This window comes from Camelus ferus, chromosome 12, assembly GCF_009834535.1.
Source record: "Camelus ferus isolate YT-003-E chromosome 12, BCGSAC_Cfer_1.0, whole genome shotgun sequence".
In the NCBI taxonomy this organism is placed as follows: Eukaryota; Metazoa; Chordata; class Mammalia; order Artiodactyla; family Camelidae; genus Camelus; species Camelus ferus.
Window position 1 is genome coordinate 64,687,407 of NC_045707.1, and position 22,207 is coordinate 64,709,613.

Here is a 22,207-nt window from a genome sequence, read left to right on the forward strand (position 1 = left end):
AAGTCACTACCTGTTTTGTTTTTTATTTTAATTTGTACCGTGTCTCTAGACCACATGCCCCTCAATTCAGGTGACCTGAAACAGGGTCAAGATCTGACCTGACAAAAGGTACTACTCACCCGTGTGCCCAGACTAGCTCATGTTTTCACCGGTGGGCCAAAATGCCTTTGTTTCTGTCTGTTTTATTTTCAGTAAAGGTTTTCCTTCTGTTTAAGTCCCAGCTTCTGTGAGTAACCTCAGGGGAGCCAATCGAAATATGACAGACAGCCTCTGGTTCAGCTGGAGTCCAGCCTCTGGGGACTTCGACTTCTATGAGCTGATTCTCTATAACCCCAATGGCACGAAGAAGGAAAACTGGAAGGACAAGGATCTGACGGAGTGGCGCTTCCATGGCCTCATTCCCGGGCGGAAGTACACACTGTGTGTGGTCACTCACAGTGGAGATCTTAGCAACCAGGTCACAGGGGAGAGCCGAACAGGTAAGAAACCCAGCTGCCAATGGCCAAGGGTCACAGTAGCCTCCAAAGGCACATTTTAATTATGGTTTTATTAACAAGATATAAAATCAATAATGATATGCCACAGACTAGCCCCTGAACTTGGAAAGGCACTATGAGAAAGTGGATAAAGAGACAGACTTTGGGTAAAAGGACCTAGGTCCTTAGCTTAGCTCTGCCACTTCAGGTCTCTGAGCACCTCTAAGCCTCAGCTTTCTTATCTGTAAAATGGGAATAATCATATACATCATTATTGTGTTACTAAGAGCAGTGCATTCTAAATGTTCTTATTTCTTGGGCACACACAGATGACATTAATGTCAGTATGCCACCTGGGTGTCAATGAACAAAGCTGTCTGGAATTGGACATAACTGTGTATGGACTCTAGCCTTCACATCCCAGAATTGGATGGAATAAATACATTCTCACACTTATGTAACCTTTTCAGGGCACACTCGTGATCCATAGCACCTTGGGGGGAAAAATTAAAGAAAATGTAAAAATACTTGAGGACAGTGCCTTACACATAGTAAATGCTGTAAATAGAAACTCATTATTATATTATCGCATTAACTCTCCGTACGAAGTGGACTGGAAGTGTGTCTGATGTCGCGCGGCTGTCTTATTTGTGTATGTTATGGCATGGAAGTGATTGCGTCATTCTTCACTGTCCCCTGCACACAGCCCCAAGTCCTCCCAGTCTGATGTCCTTTGCCGACGTTGCAAACACGTCGTTGGCCATCACCTGGAAGGGGCCACCAGACTGGACAGACTACGATGACTTTGAGCTGCAGTGGTTCCCCCGAGATGCAGTCACGGTCTTCAACCCCTACAGCAACAGAAAATCAGAAGGACGCATCGTGTATGGTCTGCGTCCGGGGAGATCCTATCAATTCAGTGTCAAAACCGTCAGCGGTGATTCCTGGAAAACCTACAGCAAACCAGTTTTTGGATCCGTGAGGACAAGTATGACGTGTTCTGCTACTTTTGGTTCTTAGATGAGGTGGGGAGGAAGTAAGTGTAGCGACGACTTATTCCAGGGGCGCTTGGTTTAAATCCACATATTTAACTGGGATTGGTTAGATTTGAATTCAGGCCAAGTGGGTATACACTGAGTTCCCAGAAGAGCGTATGTCCCAGAGTAACCTACACAGTTTGGTTATTAACCTGCACGGTCACATGACTGCTTTTCTCGCGCACCGAGTCTTTTACTCACGGTTGTGTCGCTCACAATGACAACCAAGATCAGCTACCGTTCGCGCTGAGGCTGGCCCTTGTGCAGGCAACAGAAAGTGAAGGACCATCAGCACAGGGGGAAGGAAGAGCATGGCGTACATGGGAACCACGGCAGTTTCAGTGCCCGGAGCACGGTGTGTGAGCAAGGAGGGGCAGGCAGAAAATGGAAGAGAGGAACAGAAGCCAGGGCCCAGAGGGTAACCAGTCGGCAATGCCATTTCTTCGTTTCCTCATTATAAGAACGAGCATTTACTAAGCAAATTACCGGCCCAGCCACTGCGTTAGGTGGCCATGCGTGTTTCAACCCATCGAAGCGTTACCATAACCATATGAAGTAGGTGTTCTTAATTTCCCCACTTTATAGATGGGCACAGACATGTGAAATCTCTTGCCCGAGAGGGCAGAGCTGGGACATGGAGTTTGAACTCAGGCAGACCGAGCTGCACGTTCAACCTCGCGGCTCCTCTGCCCCACCTTCTATCTGACTTCTGCCACGTGATTTCATAAAATCACCTGGTGTTTTTCCAAAAGGACAGCATTTTAACTTTTAATGTTTCTCAGAGTGTGGTCTCGTGGGCAGAAATTCCCTTGGAGATCTATGAAAAACAATTCACGTGAAGATTGAGAATTATTTATTTAAATTTCTGAGCTAGCTGGACCCCAAGGAGCTTAAAAAAAAAAAAGATATCTCATAGAGTAGTGAAAAGTGTCCTTCCCCTCTCTTCTTCAGAGCCGGATAAGATACAAAACCTGCACTGCCGGCCTCAGAACTCCACGGCCATTGCCTGCTCTTGGATCCCTCCTGATTCTGACTTTGATGGGTACAGCATTGAGTGCCGGAAGATGGACACTCAAGAAGTTGAGTTCTCCAGAAAGCTGGAGAAAGAAAAATCTCTGCTCAACATCATGATGCTAGTGCCCCATAAGAGGTACCTGGTGTCCATCAAGGTGCAGTCGGCTGGCATGACCAGCGAGGTGGTTGAAGACAGTACCATCACCATGATAGACCGTAAGTGTCCCTGGGGGCGTGCGCCTTCTCTAGTAACCAACCATCCCCGTTGCTCACGCGTGTCCCGTTCCCTTCCACATTAGCATGTCTTGCTGTCACTTGGTGAAGGGGAACCCAGGAAGTAGAAACATTTCTCTGGGTAAAATATCCTGGCAGCAAAGAAGTCAGAGGATCCTTAAGTACCTGAATGAGTTAGTGTTTAACTACATCACTTTGCCTGATGTAGTTAGAGCCAAAAGGGAGCTTTTAAGCAGTTTGATGCTACAACTTCAGGAAATCCTGCTGAGGAGCTGCCTCTTTCATTATGTGTAATGCGCTGCTGGCAAATCACTTCCTCTGCCTGCTTCCCTTCAGGAGAGGAGGAGGTTTTCTTCCTTCCAAGTGTTGCACACGCGCACGCGCACACACACACAGAGTCTGATGTAGGTGAGTGGAGACCTTCACTTCCCTGATTGTTTTATGTAAAAGCAGAGTTATGACCCTTCTCGGTTCCCTCCCCGCCTTTCTTCCAGGCCCCCCTCCTCCTCCTCCGCATATCCGTGTGAATAAAAAGGATGTGCTCATTAGCAAGTCGTCCATCAACTTCACTTTCAACTGCAGCTGGTTCAGCGACACCAATGGAGCTGTGAAATACTTCACAGTGGTGGTGAGAGAGGCTGACGGTAGGTGATCACGGATTAAGTAAGACGCGAGACTGCTTTCTCAAAAGTCACTGTGGAGGCTCCTTCTGTGACAGGTTTTAAAAGTAGAAAACTTGATTTTTCCCCCCATCATCCTGCTCTCTCTCTGCTGGATGCAGGGAGAGGTAACAAAAAACTGCTCAAAGACTCTTTTAGCAAGGAAACCTGTTATCTGCTGGGTTTGATTATTAAGTGGGTCAGTGGTAACAATAGCAAATACAACGATAATAGCAATAACCATCATTTACTGAGCCTGTACTATGTGCCAGGCGTGGTGGAAGTGGATGGCATGTATAGAGTCATTCAGTCCTGTTCACTGCTCTTTTGTTCTGCCTTTAAGCAGCAAGATGCTCCACCTCGCTTCCCTTCCTCCTGTCCCAAATATCTCAAGCAATCACACACTCCCAAACCACCCACCAATTCACAAAGACACTCAAAAGCTTGAAAGAGGGGACCATGATCATGAAAAGCATTCCTCCTTTCTCTACTGAATTTTCAGTGGTATGTTTCATTCTCTAGTCTATAAATTGTTCAGTGTCTACCTAATTCCTATGGAACAGGCAAATTCTAGGTAATTCTTATAATAACATTCCATGCAACTACCAAGTATGCTCTTTAGAAGATGATTGAATCAGTATTTATCAAACCCCTGGCAGGAGTGTTGTACTGGGGGGCACACGTGTCCGTATGTGTATTTGCCACTGAGGTCTTGTGCGTTATTTTTTCAGAATAGATGTTGTGTCTGGAATGACATTAATATATTTTCCATGTCGTGTATTTTTCAAAATTGTTTAACGTGCTGCACTCGAGTTCCTTAAGCATCCCTGAGTATTTTAACCTATTTGTGGGCAACAGGAAGCTTTAAACCCGACATGTGCTGAAGCTAAATAGTATTTTAGTCTTACTGTATGCTTTTGCCTTTAATTTAATTGTACTAAAGCTGGTTATGCATAATTAATTCAATAATTTCAAGGGTCATCGGTGCATCCCAGATTCCCTCACACATCCTAATTGGAGATAAATTGGTGAACTGTGGAGAGCCTTTAGATGTAAGTAGGGCACAGTGCTTTGCTGCCTGAATATAAGCAGTAGCCAAAAAGAAGTCATACCCTAGAATTCAGGCTTGTGTTCTCCAGGCAGGTGGGTTTCAATTATTGACGTCCACGGAGATGGGTTGTGCCCCCGTGGTGATCTAAGAAAACAATCCATTTCACATAAGTGTCATTTATAGCATATATACTCTTGCTAAAGGCAACCTTCCCTTCCTTTTAACCACGGCCAACTAGGTAATATTTCCAAACTCCACTCATTTTGAGCAAATTCTGTCAAACAGAAGTCCAGGATGCAGTGAACCCCCCACCGTACCACTCCTTGAAGTTCACCATAAATGATATCCAATCTCTATAATATTTTTCTTCCAGATTATGCTTGCCTCCAGCCAACATCAAAATGAGTTTGCAGTGCCAAAACACACAGCAGGCTGGGTGGACGGGGGAGAGTTCTGGGAAGTGTTCTGCATGAGGGACCAGATTCTCGCCAGGACTAAACTGTACTCGAGATAACGGAGCAGTTATCAGGCTGGGAGTGGCACAGGGAGCGTGCCTGCGGGGCGGGGGTGGGGGCTGCTCTGCCCTCTGACTTGATTTCTCTTATCTTTTCCCCGTTTCCCAGGTCATAGGGATTTCCTTATTAGCTCAGCTACAGTGGTTATTGGCAAGGTAGAGGGCTTGTTGAGTGTGCTGACACTCACAGTGGGGAGTGCCCAGCTTTCTGGAGTTGTGGGACACGTTACCGTTTGGTGCGTGAGCTACGCTCTCACACGCACGTATTTTATTTCCTAGAAAAGTGATTGTGTGTGTGTGTGTGTGTCAGTATAGCTGAGTATGCATATAGAACATTTTGTATATACACAGATTTATCTATTTTTAATTTTTAAATTATTTTAGAAAAAGTGAATGAATTAATTGCACTGGGAAAATTTCACAGCATCCTTTGAGATCACAGATTCTGCACTCAGGGGATGACCAGACATAGTGAGTGAAGAGGGAACTTAGCTGGAAATCACTGAAGTGACAAGAAAGTCAGTCCTTCCCTGTGGGTTTCCTCCCTCCAGGCAGCGACGAGCTGAAGCCGGAGCAACAGCACCCTCTGCCCTCCTACCTGGAATACAGGCACAACGCCTCCATTCGAGTATATCAGACGGATTACTTTGCCAGCAAATGTGCCGAAAGTCCTGACAGTAACTCTAAGAGTTTTAACATTAAGCTTGGAGCAGAGATGGAGAGCCTGGGTGGAAAATGTGATCCCAATCAGCAAAAATTTTGTGACGGACCGCTGAAGCCACGCACCGCCTACAGGTTAGATGTATTACCGTCATTTACCAACGTGCTGCATCACTGGGCGCCCAGCTGTCTGGCCATCTGAAGCACATGAGCTCCTGTAGATTAATAACCTGCGTTACAAGAGTGCTCTGCATCTTACCAGGTGATTTATAAAGGTGGTGTTCCTGCCGCCATTCACCGGTAATGTGTAAAGAAGGCCTTCAGCATTGTACAAAAGCTCTGATTCATTGGGTGAAGAATTGAAGGTTCTTAATAGATGGTTCTGTCTCCTAAAACTTCCCTAGTATGAATCAGACAATTTATTTACCATGTTAACAACTGTGAAAGTGTCCAAATAGAAAGATTGAGTTTAGGGAGAGCCAAGAAATAGGAGGTTTTATTTTCCACTTTTAAGAGTCCTGGAATTACTCTTATTTATTTACTTTCTGTGGCACAAAAAGATGAAAATGCTCTTTGGTCCAGACAGCCCCTTGAAGGGAAAGGCCCCTGAAGGCATGGCAGCAGCTTTCCTCTTCCCACCAAGGTGGCAGGCGAAAAGGAGCAGCTGTTTGGTTTGGCCCCAGGGCGTACTCCTGCCGCCAGCAGGCCCTTCCAGCTGTAGGATCTGGGCAGTTGGGCCCTCCGTGCATTCCATTTCCACAGCACTCCGTCTACTCCTCCAGCTACCAGTGGTTTTTAATCCTTTGTTTAATATCCTGCCCTCTTCACCAGACCTTGAGAGCTCATGGTCTGATGGAGGAGACAGACATGGCATTGGTTACAGAACCATAGGGCAAGTGCGTGGCACAGAAGGGGCGTTCAGGAAACATTTATGAATAAATTGGGGAATGAGCCAAGACTGCCTATGAAAAGCTACACATTCTGATTATAGCTTCATCAACTCGTGCCGTATTTATTTGTCTTCGAGGACACAGCATTCCTACATTTCTCCACATTTGGTCAGCCCTGTGAAAAGCATGCCACGCAGACAGTGCTTTATAAAAGGAGGCATAGCTTTTCCAATGCATGCAGGAGAAGCACATGCCAGGTGGCCACCTGCGGGATAGGCGCTGTGCAGGCAGAATTCTGCCTGTCTCAGGACGATAATCACCCCAGTGACCCCCCCCCCAGTGCTGTCAGGCAGCTTTTTCCCAGAGAGAATAAGGTAGACAGGAAAGCACATGGAAAAAGAAAAATTAGGATTGAAAAGAAATGGGAAATGCTGGGTTTAGCTGATAGGCAAATTTATTATGTCAACGAATGCATAATAGGTTCCCATTCGTTGTTGGGTTCCTGTGATCCAGGTACATAATTAGTCCTGTTCCACAGGGGAAGAGAGCGGGCAGACCGTGATGGGGGAGAAGCAGTTTGGAGGTCAGGAAAGTGCTGATCTGGTTTTGTTTCCATTCTAAATAAAGTAGGAATGTGACCACGATCAGGTACTCAGTGTCCCTTGACCTCATTTTCCTCAAATAAAGGGAATTGAACCACATGATCTGTAACTCTGTACCATAGAATTCTGATTCTGGACACATTGGAAGTTGAAAAACTTACTCTCAGATATCAGTTCATTCAGATAATCATATATGCATATACGGAAGACGTATCTGTAAAATATGGGCAGGAATGTGAAAGGACATAAGAGGGGTGAAGGTAAAGAAATGCTCTGAAGGTTCAAAAGGCTTCTTGAAGGAGGTACCATTTTGGCTGGGCGTTGCCCCATGTGCCCTGTCCCCACTGCTTCCATCTCCCTTTCCCTGTTCTATTCTTTTATGCATCTTGTATTCATCTGTTCTATGATGTACATTTCACCACCAGGCATATTGTTTGTGTATTTGTTGTTGGACTTTCGACACTAGAGAATGTAACCTCTGAGGTGATGGGGACTTAACTCTTCGCAGTATCTCTAGGGATACTGCTGGACAGGGACCGGCACGCAGTCGGGGCTCAGTAAATATTTGATGAATGAATGAATCCGTGGATGAATGAACACACAAACTCAGGTCTGATTTCTTTCTGTCTTCTTTTTTTAAATTGAAGTATAGTTGATTTACAATGTGATGTTAGTTTCTGTTGTGCAGCATAGTGATTCAATTTACATATATATATGTTCTTTTTCATTATAGGCTATTACAAGATATTGAATATAGTTCCCTGTGCTATACAGTAGGACCTTGCTTATCTATTTTATATATGGTAGTGTGTGTATGCAAATCTTAAACTCCCAATTTATCCCTCCCCTCCCTCAGGTCTATCTGATTTCATTATTCGTATCCTGTTTGCCTATTGACCAGGTGACCACCCTGTTTCTCCTTGAAAACATCCTTCAGTCAGCCCTACTGTGGTCAGCCACTAATTGGCACTTAAATAAATTGGTTTTCTTTTCAGAATCAGCATTCGGGCTTTTACCCAGCTGTTTGATGAGGACCTGAAGGAATTCACAAAGCCACTCTATTCAGACACATTCTTCTCTTTGCCTATCACCACTGAGTCAGGTAAGGCGACCCTTTCCACCCATCCACAGTCTACCAAGCATCACATCACCTACCTACAAGAGCCTCTAGTGGGGAGATCTGCAGACTTGGCTGACAGCGGAGGGAACACTTATTTTCTCGCTGGGAACTTAATCTTTATGTGGTCATGGGTTGGTGTGGATTAGAAGAACTACACAACTTCTATAGGAGAATGGACTGAAAGGCGATTAATCTTGGAAAGAAGTTAGAAGTACCAGATCTTTTTCCTGTTAAAAGTGATTTAAAAAAAATTGTAGGTGGAACACATTGAAATCAAAAGCTGGCACAGGTCAAAATAGAAGCAGGCCCAAAAAGCTTTCAGTCTTAAGTGGACGTGTGTGTATGAAATATACACATAGAAATGCACAGAACAAACAGACTAGAAGAAAAAAAACATCAAATTATTAACAATGAATATCTCAAGCAGTGGGATTGTAGGTGATTTTTTTTTTCCTTTTGCTTTCTATCTGTTACTTTTATATGATAAAAAAATGTTAAAGGGCTTTACATAAATTTATGAAAGAAACTTCTCTAGTGTGTTAGAGGGAAAGCCTGAGTGATAATAGTAGCTAATATTTACTGTTCACCTTCTCTGAATTCTCCGGTAATAAGGGTTCTAGGGAGATAGGGTTTCAGTAGGGCTCTTGCTGGTTCTTTAACACTAATTTCCTTCCCCACCTGGGTTTGTTGTTTCCGTCTGGATCATTGTACTTAGAATAATTTATCCAATCCCCACTACAGCCTTTTGAGGTAGACACTGTTATCATACCCATTTTAAAGGTGAGGATTTGAGACACCAAGAACTGATGTAAACTTGCCCAAGATAGCAGAGCTGGGGTTCTGGCACTTTATCTGCCTAAATCCCTTAACCTCTGCTCTGCACTGATTTGGAATATTTCCAACACGCCGAGAATGGCATTAGTTTTTAGCACATTGTCTGTTGATAGCATTATCTGCCCCAGCCTTTCCCTGTAGCCAGTCTCCCACAATGCTTTGTCTCAGGAAGTTCTTCTTTATAGCTAAAACAGTCTCTCATGCTGCATGACAAAAGATGACTCATCCTCACAAACGTCTCATCTATTTATGTCAAACATAGGGATAATCTCCCACTTTTCAAACCAAAAAGGAATCAGAACACAGTTAAGAGGATTTAGCTGTGTTTGCTTCTAATTTAATGTCAAGTAAGGGATTTGTAAACACAATTCTTCCCTATGGGAAATATTGTTACACAACAAAAATTGTCCAGTAAAGGAAGATAATAAATATATATTTTTAAAAAAGACTATTAACCGCGTTAAAAGGAAGATGATTGTGTGGATTTGAGTCTTGAAAAGCAACGTTAAATAACAAATCCAAGGGCTTAAAATGCAACTTCAAAAATGGACTACTCTGTAGACCTAGATGTGAAACTAAAATAATCAAACTTTTTTTTTAACATTTTTTATTAAGTTACAGTCATTTTACAATGTTGTGTCAAATTCCAGTGTAGAGTACAATTTTTCATACATGAACATACATATATTCATTGTCACTTTTTTTTTTCGCTGTGAGCTACCACAAGATCTTGTATATATTTCCCTGTGCAATACAGTGTAATCTTGTTTATCTATTCTGCATATGCCTGTCAGTATCTACAAATTTTGAAATCCCTTTTAAGAGAAAACATAAGAGTAAATCTTTATGACCTTGAGTTAGGAAATATTTTCTTAGCTGCGACACCAAAGACACAAGCAACACCACCAACAAAATAGACAAATGCAACTTAATCAAAATTTAAAACTTTCGTGCTTCAAAGGATACCATGAAGAAAGTGAAAAGACAACCACAGAATGGGTGAAACTGTTTACAAATCATATATCTGATAAGTATCAGGTATCCAGAACATGTAAAGACCTATGACAACTCAGGAAGAAAAAGACAAATCACACAATTTAAAAATGGGCAAAGGATGTGAATAGACATTTCTCCAAAGAAGACATACAAACATCCAATAAGCACATGAAAAGATGCTCAACATCATTAGCCGTTAGGGAAATGCGAATCATAACCGCAACAGGGTACCACGTCACGCCCACTAGAGTGGCTCTAATCAAGAAGGCAACAACAAATGTCCGCAAGGATGTGGAGAAATCGGAGCCCTCCTCCATTGCTTGTAGAATGGAAAATGGTGCAGCTGCTTTGGAAGACAGTTTGGCCGTTTCTCAAAATGTTAAGCCTAGAGTTACCATCTAAGCCAGCAATTCCACGCCTAAGTATATACCCAAGAGAAGTGAAAACAAAAACTTGTGTATGAAGATTCATGGCAGCATTATTCATAATAACCGAAAAAATAGATGTTCATCGGTGGCTGAATGGATAAACAGAATTCCACACAGTGGAATATTATTCAGCATAAAAAGGAATGAAATGTTGATCCATGTTACAACATGGATGAACCTTGAAGACATGCTAAATGAAAGAAGCCAATCACAAAAAAGCACACATTTATTGCTTAATTGACATGAAATGTCCTGCGTAGGCAAATCTGTGAAGACAAAGTCGATTAGTGGTTGCCAAGGTCTAAGTAGAGGGAATGGAGAATGACTGCTAGGGGGCATGGGGGTTCTTTTGGGGGGGGGGGTTGATAAAAATGTTACAAAATTGAATACGGTGATGCCCGTAAAACTCTGTGACTATACTAAAATCGCTGAGCTGTACAGTTTAAATTGGTGAATGGTATGTATGTGAATTGTATTTTGATAAAACCATTTAGCTCAAGTGGTAGAGCGCGTGCTTAGCATGCACGAGGTCCTGGGTTCAATCTCCAGTACCTCTTCCAAATATAAATAAATAAATAAACCTATAAACCTAATTTAATTAAAAAACAAACAACAAAATTTTCAAAAATGGGCTACCTTGTTCCTAAACCCCTAGTGGCAACATCAGACCAGATAAGAAAAATGGGATTTCATTAAAATAATTCCAGGCAATTCACCGGATTTGCCAGTTTCCCAGATGCCATATAACATGTTTCTTACAAGTGAAATAGCATATTTACCTTGGTGGCAAACTGCTAGCCTTTAATCTCAGGCGCCCCACGCTTTACATACAAGCACAAACGAGGTCCCAAACTCCTTTCTCAGCGGAACCCCATTAACGTCAAAAGTATAACGACCAATGTGCCGTTCCAGGGCAGTTCCTAGGGAGACGGGTTTCAGTGGGGCTCTCACTGGTTCTTCAGCACTGATTTTCTTTCCCACCTGGGTTTGTTGTTTTCGTCTGGATTGTTACAGAGCCTTTGTTTGGAGTTATCGAAGGTGTGAGTGCGGGTCTCTTCTTAATTGGCATGCTGGTGGCTGTCGCTGCCTTATTCATCTGCAGACGGAAGGCCAGGTGAGCACAAACGTCCGTTTGGTGGTTGGGTCCACGACTTTAAAGATGTGACTGAAAATGCCCTTTAGCCTGAAAAGGAAGAAGGGAAAATCATTGAATTTCTCCAGGTTAAATCACCTCTGTGTCTCAAGAAAATAATCAACCCCTAAAACCATGACTCACTTTTTTCAGCCTGTCTGCATACCACGGATGAATCGTGCCCTTCCCAAATGACTGAGGGGCCATCTGTAGCTGCATTTGAATGTGAAATAGCTCCTTTTGCGTGGGGAGAAAAAAAGAATCGTGTGTGTGGTTCAGTTACCTCACGAAGACAGAGATGTCTGTACATTGTGTCAGAAAAGCCCAAATGCTTTCCTGAAAGATGCTGACAAGTACGGTTGACGTCACCCGTTTGCAGCTCATCTCTGTCATGCTAAGTTAAGGAGGGACCAAAACCAACGGCATGTGGCCCCAATGCCAGGCCCTCTTCTCTTAGGGAATTTCTTTTCTTTGGCACATCATCCTCTCTCTTGCCGTCGTGTCTTGCATGTCTAAGGTTTACTGTTTTTCTTTCCCCCTCAAGGAAAGTTTTATTGAGAGTGTGGGAAGTGATTATGACCTGTAGCCAAAAAACAGAAGACAAATCCTCAGCTATTGCAGAGAGCTGTTTCTGAGTGGGAAAAATCTATTTCTTCTTTATGTTCTTCCCTCCCTCCTCCCTCCCTCCAAGAGAGGTTGGCTGAGTATAAACTTACAAGAATACTGAAAAACCCCTATTTGCACCAACACGCCCAGCCTTAACCATAAATGGAGACGTTTGTTTAAATTATTTCACAGTCAAAATATAAATCCTCACCCTTGTGTTGCAGCCACGGTCAAGAAAGGCCCTCTGCCCGCCTGAGCATCCGCCGGGATCGACCACTGTCTGTCCACTTGAACCTGGGCCAGAAAGGGTGAGAGCCACATTTCCCTTCCCTGCATTTACTGAAAGATGGGTGGATGGTGGTGTGTGAGATTTGCTAACGAGATCTTTCTTCTCTTGGCTTCCCTTCCCAGGCACCGGAAAACTTCTTGGTAAGAGAGAGAACTCATTAGTGACTGTGTGATCTGCTTTTGAAATATCACTGGGGCTGGGTGTGGCATTTTCCCTTTTTCTTCAGTAATTTGCTTTGCTTTCTGTTACGTGTTTACCAACAGCCCAATAAAAGTCAATCAGTTTGAAGGACACTTCATGAAGTTGCAGGCAGACTCCAACTACCTTCTGTCCAAGGAATACGAGGTACTGCGTCTCTTTCACACCCCGGTCCTTAGCAGACGTCCCTCTCAGCCTTTCCTGTAGGATCACAGGCTGACGGCTCAGGTGTTAGGATGACACTTCAGGTCTCGGCTGAGTGTCGCTTTTTGCCTGAATCCACTCCCTGCACAATACACCAGCGAGCCCAGAGGCCAGTTTGATCTCCAGCATAGCACAACCAACAAAGTGCTGCCTGGATCAGATGGGAAGAAAGAATGAACCCACTTCACGTGCAAACTTAAGCTGTCAGTTATTTAACCCGGCCTTTTGCTTGACTGGGAGATGGTGCAGTTTGGTGAAAAAAAGCCCCGGGCTTTGGATGCAGTTCCCAGCTTTCCCAACTGTGTGAGCCGGGGCAAGTGAGTTATTCTGTCTGACCTTATCTGTAAGATGGAGATGAAACTCCCTTCCGTGGGGCTGTTGTGGGAGGTCAGAGCTGATTCATGGCGCCAACTACGAGCCATTCCTGTCACAGTAGCTGGTGTCACAGATTCGCATATTAGTGTGTATATCAGGGACAGTATCCTGCTTCCCATTCTCCACCTGCAAACTTATTTTTTTGACCAAGTAGGACTTAAAGGACGTGGGTCGAAACCAGTCATGTGACATCGCGCTCCTGCCGGAGAACAGAGGGAAAAACCGTTACAGCAATATATTGCCCTGTGAGTTTTGTGCTGCAGTCTGTAATACTGTCTTCCTCTAGCCGTTACTTCCCTTTTCCAGGGATAAAATGGGGCTTACAAAATAGGGTGTAGCTGGATATGGGTGATCCGGGGCTCGGAATGTCATTAATAAGAGATGACTTGGGTGTGATTGCACTTCCCTCCGGGGGGCAAACAGCCAGCTGAAATTCTGGTTATGAGAGGCCTCTGATGCTGCTGACATTTTGCCATGGGGTCCCCCTGCTTCTCCTTGGAGGCCTCCGAGCAGTAAGGGCCACCCTAGGTTTACTGAAGTCTTCTAGTTAGCAAGTATTCTATATATAATTTTTATTCTCCTGACCCAATTAGGTGAGGCAATAGAAGGTCATTTTTCTGGACTGTATTGGTTCCAGTAGCGAAAGAGAGCTGGCTGCTCCATCAGGCAAATGTCCTAGTCTTACAAAAGGAAGCACAGAGGGGGCTTCAAAGAGCATTTGGCTTGTCTGTGTGTTTGTGAGCCACCAGAGGCAAGTTAGTTATCCTGTCTCAGCCTCGTCTGCAAAATGGACATAAGAAGCCCCTCCGTGGGCTGTTGTCGGGGGTCCGAGCTAGCTCACCTCAAATACTAAGCATTGCATAAACAGTAGAAAAATCACCCCGAGACTCAGTGACAAATCTCTCTCAACAAACTTCCTTCCAGACGATGCATCTCGAGTGAAGCTGTCCAATGTGGATGACGACCCGTGCTCAGACTACATCAACGCCAGCTACATCCCGGTAAATGGGCCATGGGGCAGTGGAAACTGGGATGAGGCTTCAGTGGGTGGCTCTGCTGGGGACATCTCACCTCTGACACGCTCCCACTGATCTCAGATCTGGAAGCAGATCAGTTTTAGAAGACCAGGTCTGATGGCCACAAAATGCAGGCTGTCCAATCCGATCGCTCCTAAGGCTTGTTTTGTTTTGTTTTGTTTTTTACTTTTTTTTTTGAAGCCATTTTTGATAATGGCTGTAGTCACACAAGATTATAATGAGCCCAGGAGGCATTTTCAAAGGTCAGTTTCTCTCTGTAACCCTTAGCTCAGAACTGAGCTCACTAAGGAGGCTGGACTGCCACTGCTAAGGCTGCCCAGCTGGGGAAGCTGATTCCAAGTTATTTGGATTTTTGAAAACCACAGACACAGCTCAGAGGTTGTGTCAAGCCCTTTGGGCTTGGATTCTGGCTAGCATCTTGCCAGCTTTCTGCAGCACACAACAGTGGAAAAGCTTTAAGATCAGACAGACCCAGGTTTGAATCCCATCTCTGCCCCTGGCTGACTCTGGGACCATGGGCAAGTTATGTCACCTCTTTGGAACTCTATTTCCTTTTCCCTCTAAAAATGAGGATAATAATATTTACCTCAAATAATCCTCCACTCACTCATCAACACTGTAAAGTTAAGTACTAACTGTATGTCAAACACTGAGCTGTGTATGGGGATGGGGCAGATGGAATCCTGACCCTCAAGGAACTCTTAGCAGAGCTGGGGCATCAGAAAGCGACCAGACAGTGGCCTTGGAACAGGCTGAAGCAGACCTTCTCCACCTTTCATAGACATCCACGTCATCTGGGGGTCTTGCTAAAATGCAGATTCTGACTCAGCAAGGCTGGAGCAGGACCTGGGGTTTGTGTTTCTGACAGGCTCCCAGGGGATCCCCCACGCTGCTGGTCTGAGGACCACTCTCTGAGCAGCAGGAGGCTAGAGGTTGCCGTGGGAGCTTCTGGGAGGATAACATCCTCCAGCAGAGGGAAAGATGAAGGGGGGCTCGGCAGAGCAGGCAACGTGCTGTGACTTGGAGAATAAGGATTAGCCAGAGGAGAGGCAATATTTGGATGGGCTGGGCCGGGTTGAGGGAGCAGAGGTGACATAGGGTCGGGGCCATAAGGAGAGGCAAGGAAAGAGAGAGAACTTCAGCTGGGATCTGCAAGTAATTCTGTATTGCTGGAATGCAGGATGAGTGGGTGAAAATAACCCAGCTCGAGGAGTTGCGGGTACAGTTAAACAAAATCTGTGCGAGTCCTGACCCACGGCCTGTTATGGGGTAGAGGTCCAGTAAGTGGTGGTTTCTCTTCCCTTGAGTTTCCTTTGTATGGGATCCCTTCCCAGCATCCTAGTGTCAGTTACCCAAAGTGACCGAAACTCTTCTGCGTGAAATAGGAAAAGAGCCTGAACAAAGTCAGTCCCTCAGGCAGTACCCCACACACACACATACTACACATTAACATACACACACACACACGTATGTATACTCACACACACGCACGCATGCACACAATTGAGACCAAAGTGTTTTCTAATTATTTATTTCTAAATAAACCCAACCTAACAGAAAAGAACTTTTATAACAGTTCAGTGTCCCGGCCTTTGTTCTTCCTGCTCTCAAGCCTTGACACTTGTGTTAGTATCTTTTTCTCAAGTCAGGGGCCTGGCAGAGACTTAGCACATCACCTGCTCTGCAGCGCTAAGCCTTTGTCTGTAGTTCCGAAGAGGCCCATTGTTTCTGACTCTCCGTATTGTAAACTCATCGCAGGGCAACAACTTCAGGAGGGAATACATCGCAACTCAGGGGCCTCTTCCCGGCACCAAGGATGACTTCTGGGAAATGGCGTGGGAACAGAATGTTCACAACATCGTCATGGTGACCCAGTGTGTCGAGAAGGGCCGAGTGAGTAGACTGTCTTCCTGCCGCCCCGTCTTTGCTCGCCACCGCCTGGATGGACTTTTACTCCCATCCCCATCAAAAGTTAAACCCCACAAATGCCAAGGAGGGACCATGTGAGAACCCTGTTAGTGAGTTAAACCCCTCGGTTACAAAAGGCTCCTTAGTAAACCCAGATGATGCCCAGTTCTGATTCTGGGTCTGAAGTTTCGGTCAAAGATGTTTCCATTGGACGTCTGGAATTATCAGAAGTGCCTGTGACACAGAAGGATGACCTGGCCTCTTGCCTGCTCATCCTCCGTTATACGGGGAGGAGAGAGACGTTCCAGGGTCCCTGGCTCTGGCCCTACTTTCAGGAAAAGAGGAAGTGAACTTTTTGGCTGTGTCTGTGGACACACAGTAAAGTAGTCACCTGGACCAGCTAAGCAAACCGCTTGTAATAGCATTTATAATCTTCTACTTTAGGTAGTTACTTTGAGGATTAAAAGATAGATTACATGAAGTGCTCGGTATTTGTGCTCAATAATTATACATTCACAGTCTTTTTGCTCCTGCCTCCACCTGTAAATGTGTGCTTTGCTAAATGCTCTCTTCAAAGACCCCTTGGCACATGGCACTGGTTGCAGGTCAGGACAGCGATACTGAAATATAAACAGAAAAGGGCCAGGGAGACGGTGCCGTCCTCCTCCCAGCTAGATCTTTCTTCAGTAAAGAAAATGAGAAATTGTAAGACATGGTTTATACACTAATGGAATTGAAATGCTGAGCAAGTCAACAAAAACTCAAGCCCTGGAACCCTGAAAGCCTGGAAGGAAAATGAATCCAAAGGGTGGGGGGTTTGGCTCCTTGCATGATGTCTCTCCTGTACTCGGGGCGCAGACCCAGCTTCAGCCCAGGCCGTGAGCAGGTTAATGCAAAGCAGACGGTCAAATTGCTTTAGCAGCTGATCCTGGACTCCAACTCAGGAAGACATTTCGAGGAGGGCAAGTCCAGTTTCATGGAGGAGGCTCATTTCCGGACTCACTTTTTTTTTTTTTTTTCTGCCTGTCTTCCTCCAGGTCAAGTGTGACCATTACTGGCCGGCGGACCAGGACTCCCTCTACTACGGGGACCTCATCCTGCAGATGCTCTCGGAGTCCGTGCTGCCCGAGTGGACCATCCGGGAATTTCGGATATGCAGCGTACGTTCATTTGCTTGACTTAACATCCCAGCGTGGGAAGATGAAGGACACCCGTGAATCCCCTTTCGGCTGGTTCCCGCTCCCGCAGTCTCACCCCTAGGAATCCCTGCATGGGTGCGGTGGTCACAGAGGAGGGTTTGCCCTGGCCGGTTCCTCTTACCACCCTCTCTGCTCGTACAGGAGGAACAGCTGGACGTACACAGACTCATCCGCCACTTCCACTATACGGTGTGGCCAGACCATGGAGTCCCAGAGACCACCCAGTCCCTGATCCAGTTTGTGAGAACTGTCAGGGACTACATCAACAGAACCCCGGGGGCCGGCCCCACCGTGGTCCACTGCAGGTACTCGGCCACCCGGGAGCCTCGAGAAGCGCATAAGCGTGGAATCTGGTGGGCGGAGGATGCGTCTGCCCACCCAGCCCGCTCGGTCCCAGAGGGTGTCCTCACGCTCTGTTCTGCCCATCGCTCCCCAGCCTCACTCCTTTGCACTTTCTTCACCTCCCACCTCCCTCTCCCTCTCCCTCTCCCTCTCCATCCTTCTCTCCCTCTTGCTCTGTCTCCTACAACCCCAAATGCAAAGTCCTTATGTGACTCTCATGTCCCCCGTAATTAAGCCCCATCTCACCTCCCCTCACCCGACCCAGCATGCGAGTTCCGAGAAACTCCCCTCCCAGTCTAGCAGGAGGAGACTGCTCACGCCTGTCCCTGCCTCCTTGGAGTGTCCTTCTCTCTCTCCTCCACCAGTATAAACCCCAACCATCCTTCAAGATTCCTGTCGACCTTCCGCCAGGTCAAGGCAGCACTTGCCCTCTGTGGCACCCAAATCTGTTCTTAAATTTCTGTTCTCTCCTTACTGCTCTTTGCTTCAGTGGGCCCGTCCATGAAGTCAACCTAACAAGCAGCCTCCCTCGCTCTCTCTCTCTCCCTGGGGAGCCTGGTGTTTGGCTAATTAATGTTTGCAGCAACACTTTGATAGCCTGAACTGAAGGGCAGTAATAAAGAAGGAGCTGGGAATTGCCACAGTAAGAGAAATGTCAGACAGCCTCATTTTCTCCCAATCAGCCCAGCACCCTAGGAGCCCGGCTTTTGTATGTCTTTGGAACCCTGATGTTTTCAAAAAATAGGAATGTGAAACACTCAAGAGCTCGCTGCTTTCTGAAGAATGGCAGGCATTTTCATCCAAAACCACTGAAAAAAAATGTTCCTCTTTGTCTTATAAACATGTGCATCAAAATGCCCAGTTTATGAGATCGCAGGGAGCAGTCTGACGATCTCTGGTGGAGCTGAAGGAGTTCGTATGCTGTGATGCAGCAGCTCCGCTCCGAGATACCCGCCCTCGAGAAACCCCCGCGCGTGTGCACGGCGATGTTCACTGTAACACAGTTCGTAATAGAGAAAAACTAAAAATGATCTCATTGTCTATCCGCAGAGAATGGATTAGCAATGATTTACAAACTCTGTAAAGGAAATCAGCTCTACATGTAACCATGTGGAGAAATCTCAGAACCCAACATTGAGTAGAAAAGTTGGCAAAAGGATTTACCATCTTAGCAAATGTTTGAAACATTAAATGAATGTATTGTCTGTGGACTTACATGAATGTAGGACGAGTGTAAAAGCACGCAGGGAAGTGGTACACAGCGATGCAGAGCAGTACTCATTCCTGGGGGGAGGGAGCAGTGGAGGAAGGAGAACGATGGGAGGCTGGAGCACATTGAGAGAGAGGAGGAGTCTTTAGTCTCCTAGAACTCGGAAGGGAAAAGAAAGGTTGGGTGCTGTCCAGAAAGGCCAATTGAATAACAAGGCTCAGATTTTACTTCTCTCTCTCTTCCAGTGCCGGTGTGGGTAGGACTGGGACCTTTATCGCATTGGACAGAATCCTCCAGCAATTAGACTCCAAAGATTCAGTGGACATTTACGGAGCAGTGCATGACCTAAGACTCCACAGGATTCACATGGTCCAGACTGAGGTAAGAGTTACGGCTGAAGGACACAGACCACCTGGTCTGTCTCCCTCCCCTAGACGTCCAGGGCTGTAATGTGACAAGAGGAAATGACTGTGACTCATGAGGAGGAAAAAGAGAATTGAATAGCGATGTCGTACAGGACTTTTCATCTTAAAACAAATGTCAGTGACCTTGAGGATGCTGTGTGTCCTTCACTGAACTGGTTGCCCATCTTCTTTAGGTGGGTAAAAAGAGACGTGGATTTTTTTTTTTAATCAATGTATTAACACAGGGAAAAGCCAGCTAGTTCTTCCTGAAGATCACTTTAAGGTAGGCTGGTGCTTGAGCACAAGAACTTCAGTTAGTGAAGAGGAAACAGATTCTAACCTCTTCTCTCCTCCAGCTCACCCCAGCTGCACCCCCACTTCTGGAGACACCAAAGAGTGGGCATTAATTGTGAAGGATAAAGGCTTCCATTTATACAGTCGTTTGATATTTACAGGGCATTTCTAAGCATGTTATTTCATTAAATTTTCACAAAAAAACAGAGTAGTATTTTCCATTTCCAGGCTAGAAAACTGAAGTTCAGAGGCTGAAGGGCTTTGCACAGCTATGAAGTGGCTGAGCTGAGACTTGAACCCTGTTCCAGAGAATCACAAGCCTTAAGCCCCAAGTCCCCTGCCCCACCGCCTCAGAGTCAAACCCATGTCCCCATACGGACCAGCTCTGTCACTCGCCTGCATAATTAATTGCCTTACCAGGTCCAAGTTCTCTTACTTTTGTGCTTCCCAAGTAGCTCTGCAAAATCCTCTATTAAAGAAAAAAAAAATCCCATGGTCAAAGAGGTGAAAAGTTCTCTGTGCTACCACATCCCTTCTTAGAGTCCCAGGACACATGACAACCATGCAGGTGGCTGTGCTCCACAAAATGGAGACGTCCCGCAGCAAGGCTCCCTTTAAGCTCTGTTGAGCCCACCATTTCCAAAACCACCTTGACCCTCGGATCCTTTTCACATGCAGCGCATATTAATATCCTGCAGGTCCTCATATTCTGTAACACTTTTGGGAAAACACTGTTGTCACTGCCTCCTGCAGGCAGTGCCCACACCCAGGATCTTCCATCACCGCCACTGTCCTGAGCTAAGTACTTCCATTATAACAATTATGACACTATTTTTAAAATATTTTGTTATGGAATTTTTAAAGATACATAAATAGGGAAAATAGTATAATGAATGTCCATTTACCCAAACCCCAGCTTCTACAATTAACAGTATTCTGTGTTTTTTTAACCTTCACATCCTACATGCATGATTCCCCTACCTCATGGTCTCATTGCAATATTTTAAAGCAAGTCCTACTTATAACATCATTTTAGCCTTAAATACTGTGTATTTAAATATATATATTATATATATTTTATGGACTATATTTTGATATTTTATATTCAATATATTTAATATAGTATTAATAATATTACATATTTTATTACATATATATTTTTACAATTATATATATATATTTTATAGTTAAGGACTCTTAAAAATCAAGACCACAAGACCATTATCATACCTAATAATTTTCATCACAATCCCTTAAATTGTACAGTATCTAGTCAGTGTTTAAATATCCCTAATTATCTCAAAAATTACTTTCTATACTTGGTTTGCATTAGAATTCAAAGTCCATACATTAATTTGGTGAAGTCTCTTTTAATTTTCTTTTAATCTATAATAACCCTCCCTCTGCTTTGTTTTCCACGCCGTTTGTTAAAGAAACCAGTTCACTGGCTCCGTAGATATTCCCACATTCTGAATGTGGCTGACTGCTTTTTCATGGTGGTAATGTGTCCCTCTGTTTCCCATAATTTCTGTCAGTGGGTCATTAGATCTAGAGGCTCCATTAAACTCAGGTTCCTTTTTACTACCACGTGCACTTCCTGTCTGTGCGTCTCCTTCCATGCTGCTGGAATTGACAATGACCCTCCACTAGAGTGTTTCCCGTCCACCTTGCACTCAATGGGTTTGGCAGCCTCTGGTGGCCGCTGCCTGGCTCTGTCCTTCCCTGAAGGGCTGCAGAATCACCCCCACCGCACCACATTTGTCCTCCGTCAGCTCGCTCCACGAGACTGCAGTTCTTAGCGGGCAGGGGCTTGTTTCCCTTAGCTCTAGCCTCACTATTTTTTAACTATTCAATGAATGAACAAATATCCTACAGTTATGTTGCTACAAAGCCAGCATCAGCGTTTCGTTATTCATTTATTTTCATTTCCACAAACTCAAACCATACTTAATGTGTAGTTTGGAGGAGAGGAAATGATCACATTATAAATAATCTCAAGGTGGGTGCGTGGGTGTAGGTGTGGCCGGATGGGGGTGTGTTCAGACTCCCTCGCTATTGTCAGAGGTTTCTTGAGCCAAGGATCGCTTTTGTGCAGCTGCCCAGAGCTCTGGAGATGCCTTTTGGCAATGAGTAGGCGCCCCCTACTGTAAATATCACTGTCTGACTCCCAGAGCAGGGATGTCCTCCACTCCCATGGCTTCAGGAACCACGTCCCTGTTCGCGTTTCCTTAATCTCACTCTCCTTCCCCTGCATTCACCTAAATACCTGGCTCCCCGACAGTTCCACCTGACAGTTGTCTCATCTAAACCCAGAAACTACTCCAAACTGAACTCATTACCTTTCTTGGAAAAAACAACACAACAGAAGCATCTCTCCAGCCCTTGCTCCTTCCGGTTTCAGGGGAAAATGTTGCCATCCACCTAGCCCTCCGTCTGTTTGCTCAGGCTGGCGATCTGACTTCTGTTCCCACAGTCCCCACATTGGGGCCATCAC

The 22,207-nt window shown here is 45.2% G+C and overlaps 1 protein-coding gene across 2 annotated transcripts in view; it reads left to right on the forward strand.

Moving 5' to 3' along the window:
• Positions 1–22,207, forward strand: part of PTPRB (protein tyrosine phosphatase receptor type B) — a 111,717-nt gene that overhangs the window by 79,111 nt on the left and 10,399 nt on the right. For both annotated transcript variants that reach the window (XM_032493764.1, XM_032493766.1), the window contains 16 exons: positions 216–479; positions 1,183–1,464; positions 2,465–2,743; positions 3,256–3,405; positions 5,537–5,780; positions 8,133–8,239; positions 11,530–11,629; positions 12,478–12,561; positions 12,665–12,682; positions 12,806–12,887; positions 13,474–13,564; positions 14,244–14,320; positions 16,115–16,249; positions 17,302–17,424; positions 17,605–17,768; positions 19,261–19,396. In XM_032493764.1, the coding sequence (XP_032349655.1) occupies positions 216–479; positions 1,183–1,464; positions 2,465–2,743; positions 3,256–3,405; positions 5,537–5,780; positions 8,133–8,239; positions 11,530–11,629; positions 12,478–12,561; positions 12,665–12,682; positions 12,806–12,887; positions 13,474–13,564; positions 14,244–14,320; positions 16,115–16,249; positions 17,302–17,424; positions 17,605–17,768; positions 19,261–19,396 (2,336 nt within the window). The remainder of the gene's footprint in view (positions 1–215; positions 480–1,182; positions 1,465–2,464; positions 2,744–3,255; positions 3,406–5,536; positions 5,781–8,132; positions 8,240–11,529; positions 11,630–12,477; positions 12,562–12,664; positions 12,683–12,805; positions 12,888–13,473; positions 13,565–14,243; positions 14,321–16,114; positions 16,250–17,301; positions 17,425–17,604; positions 17,769–19,260; positions 19,397–22,207) is intronic.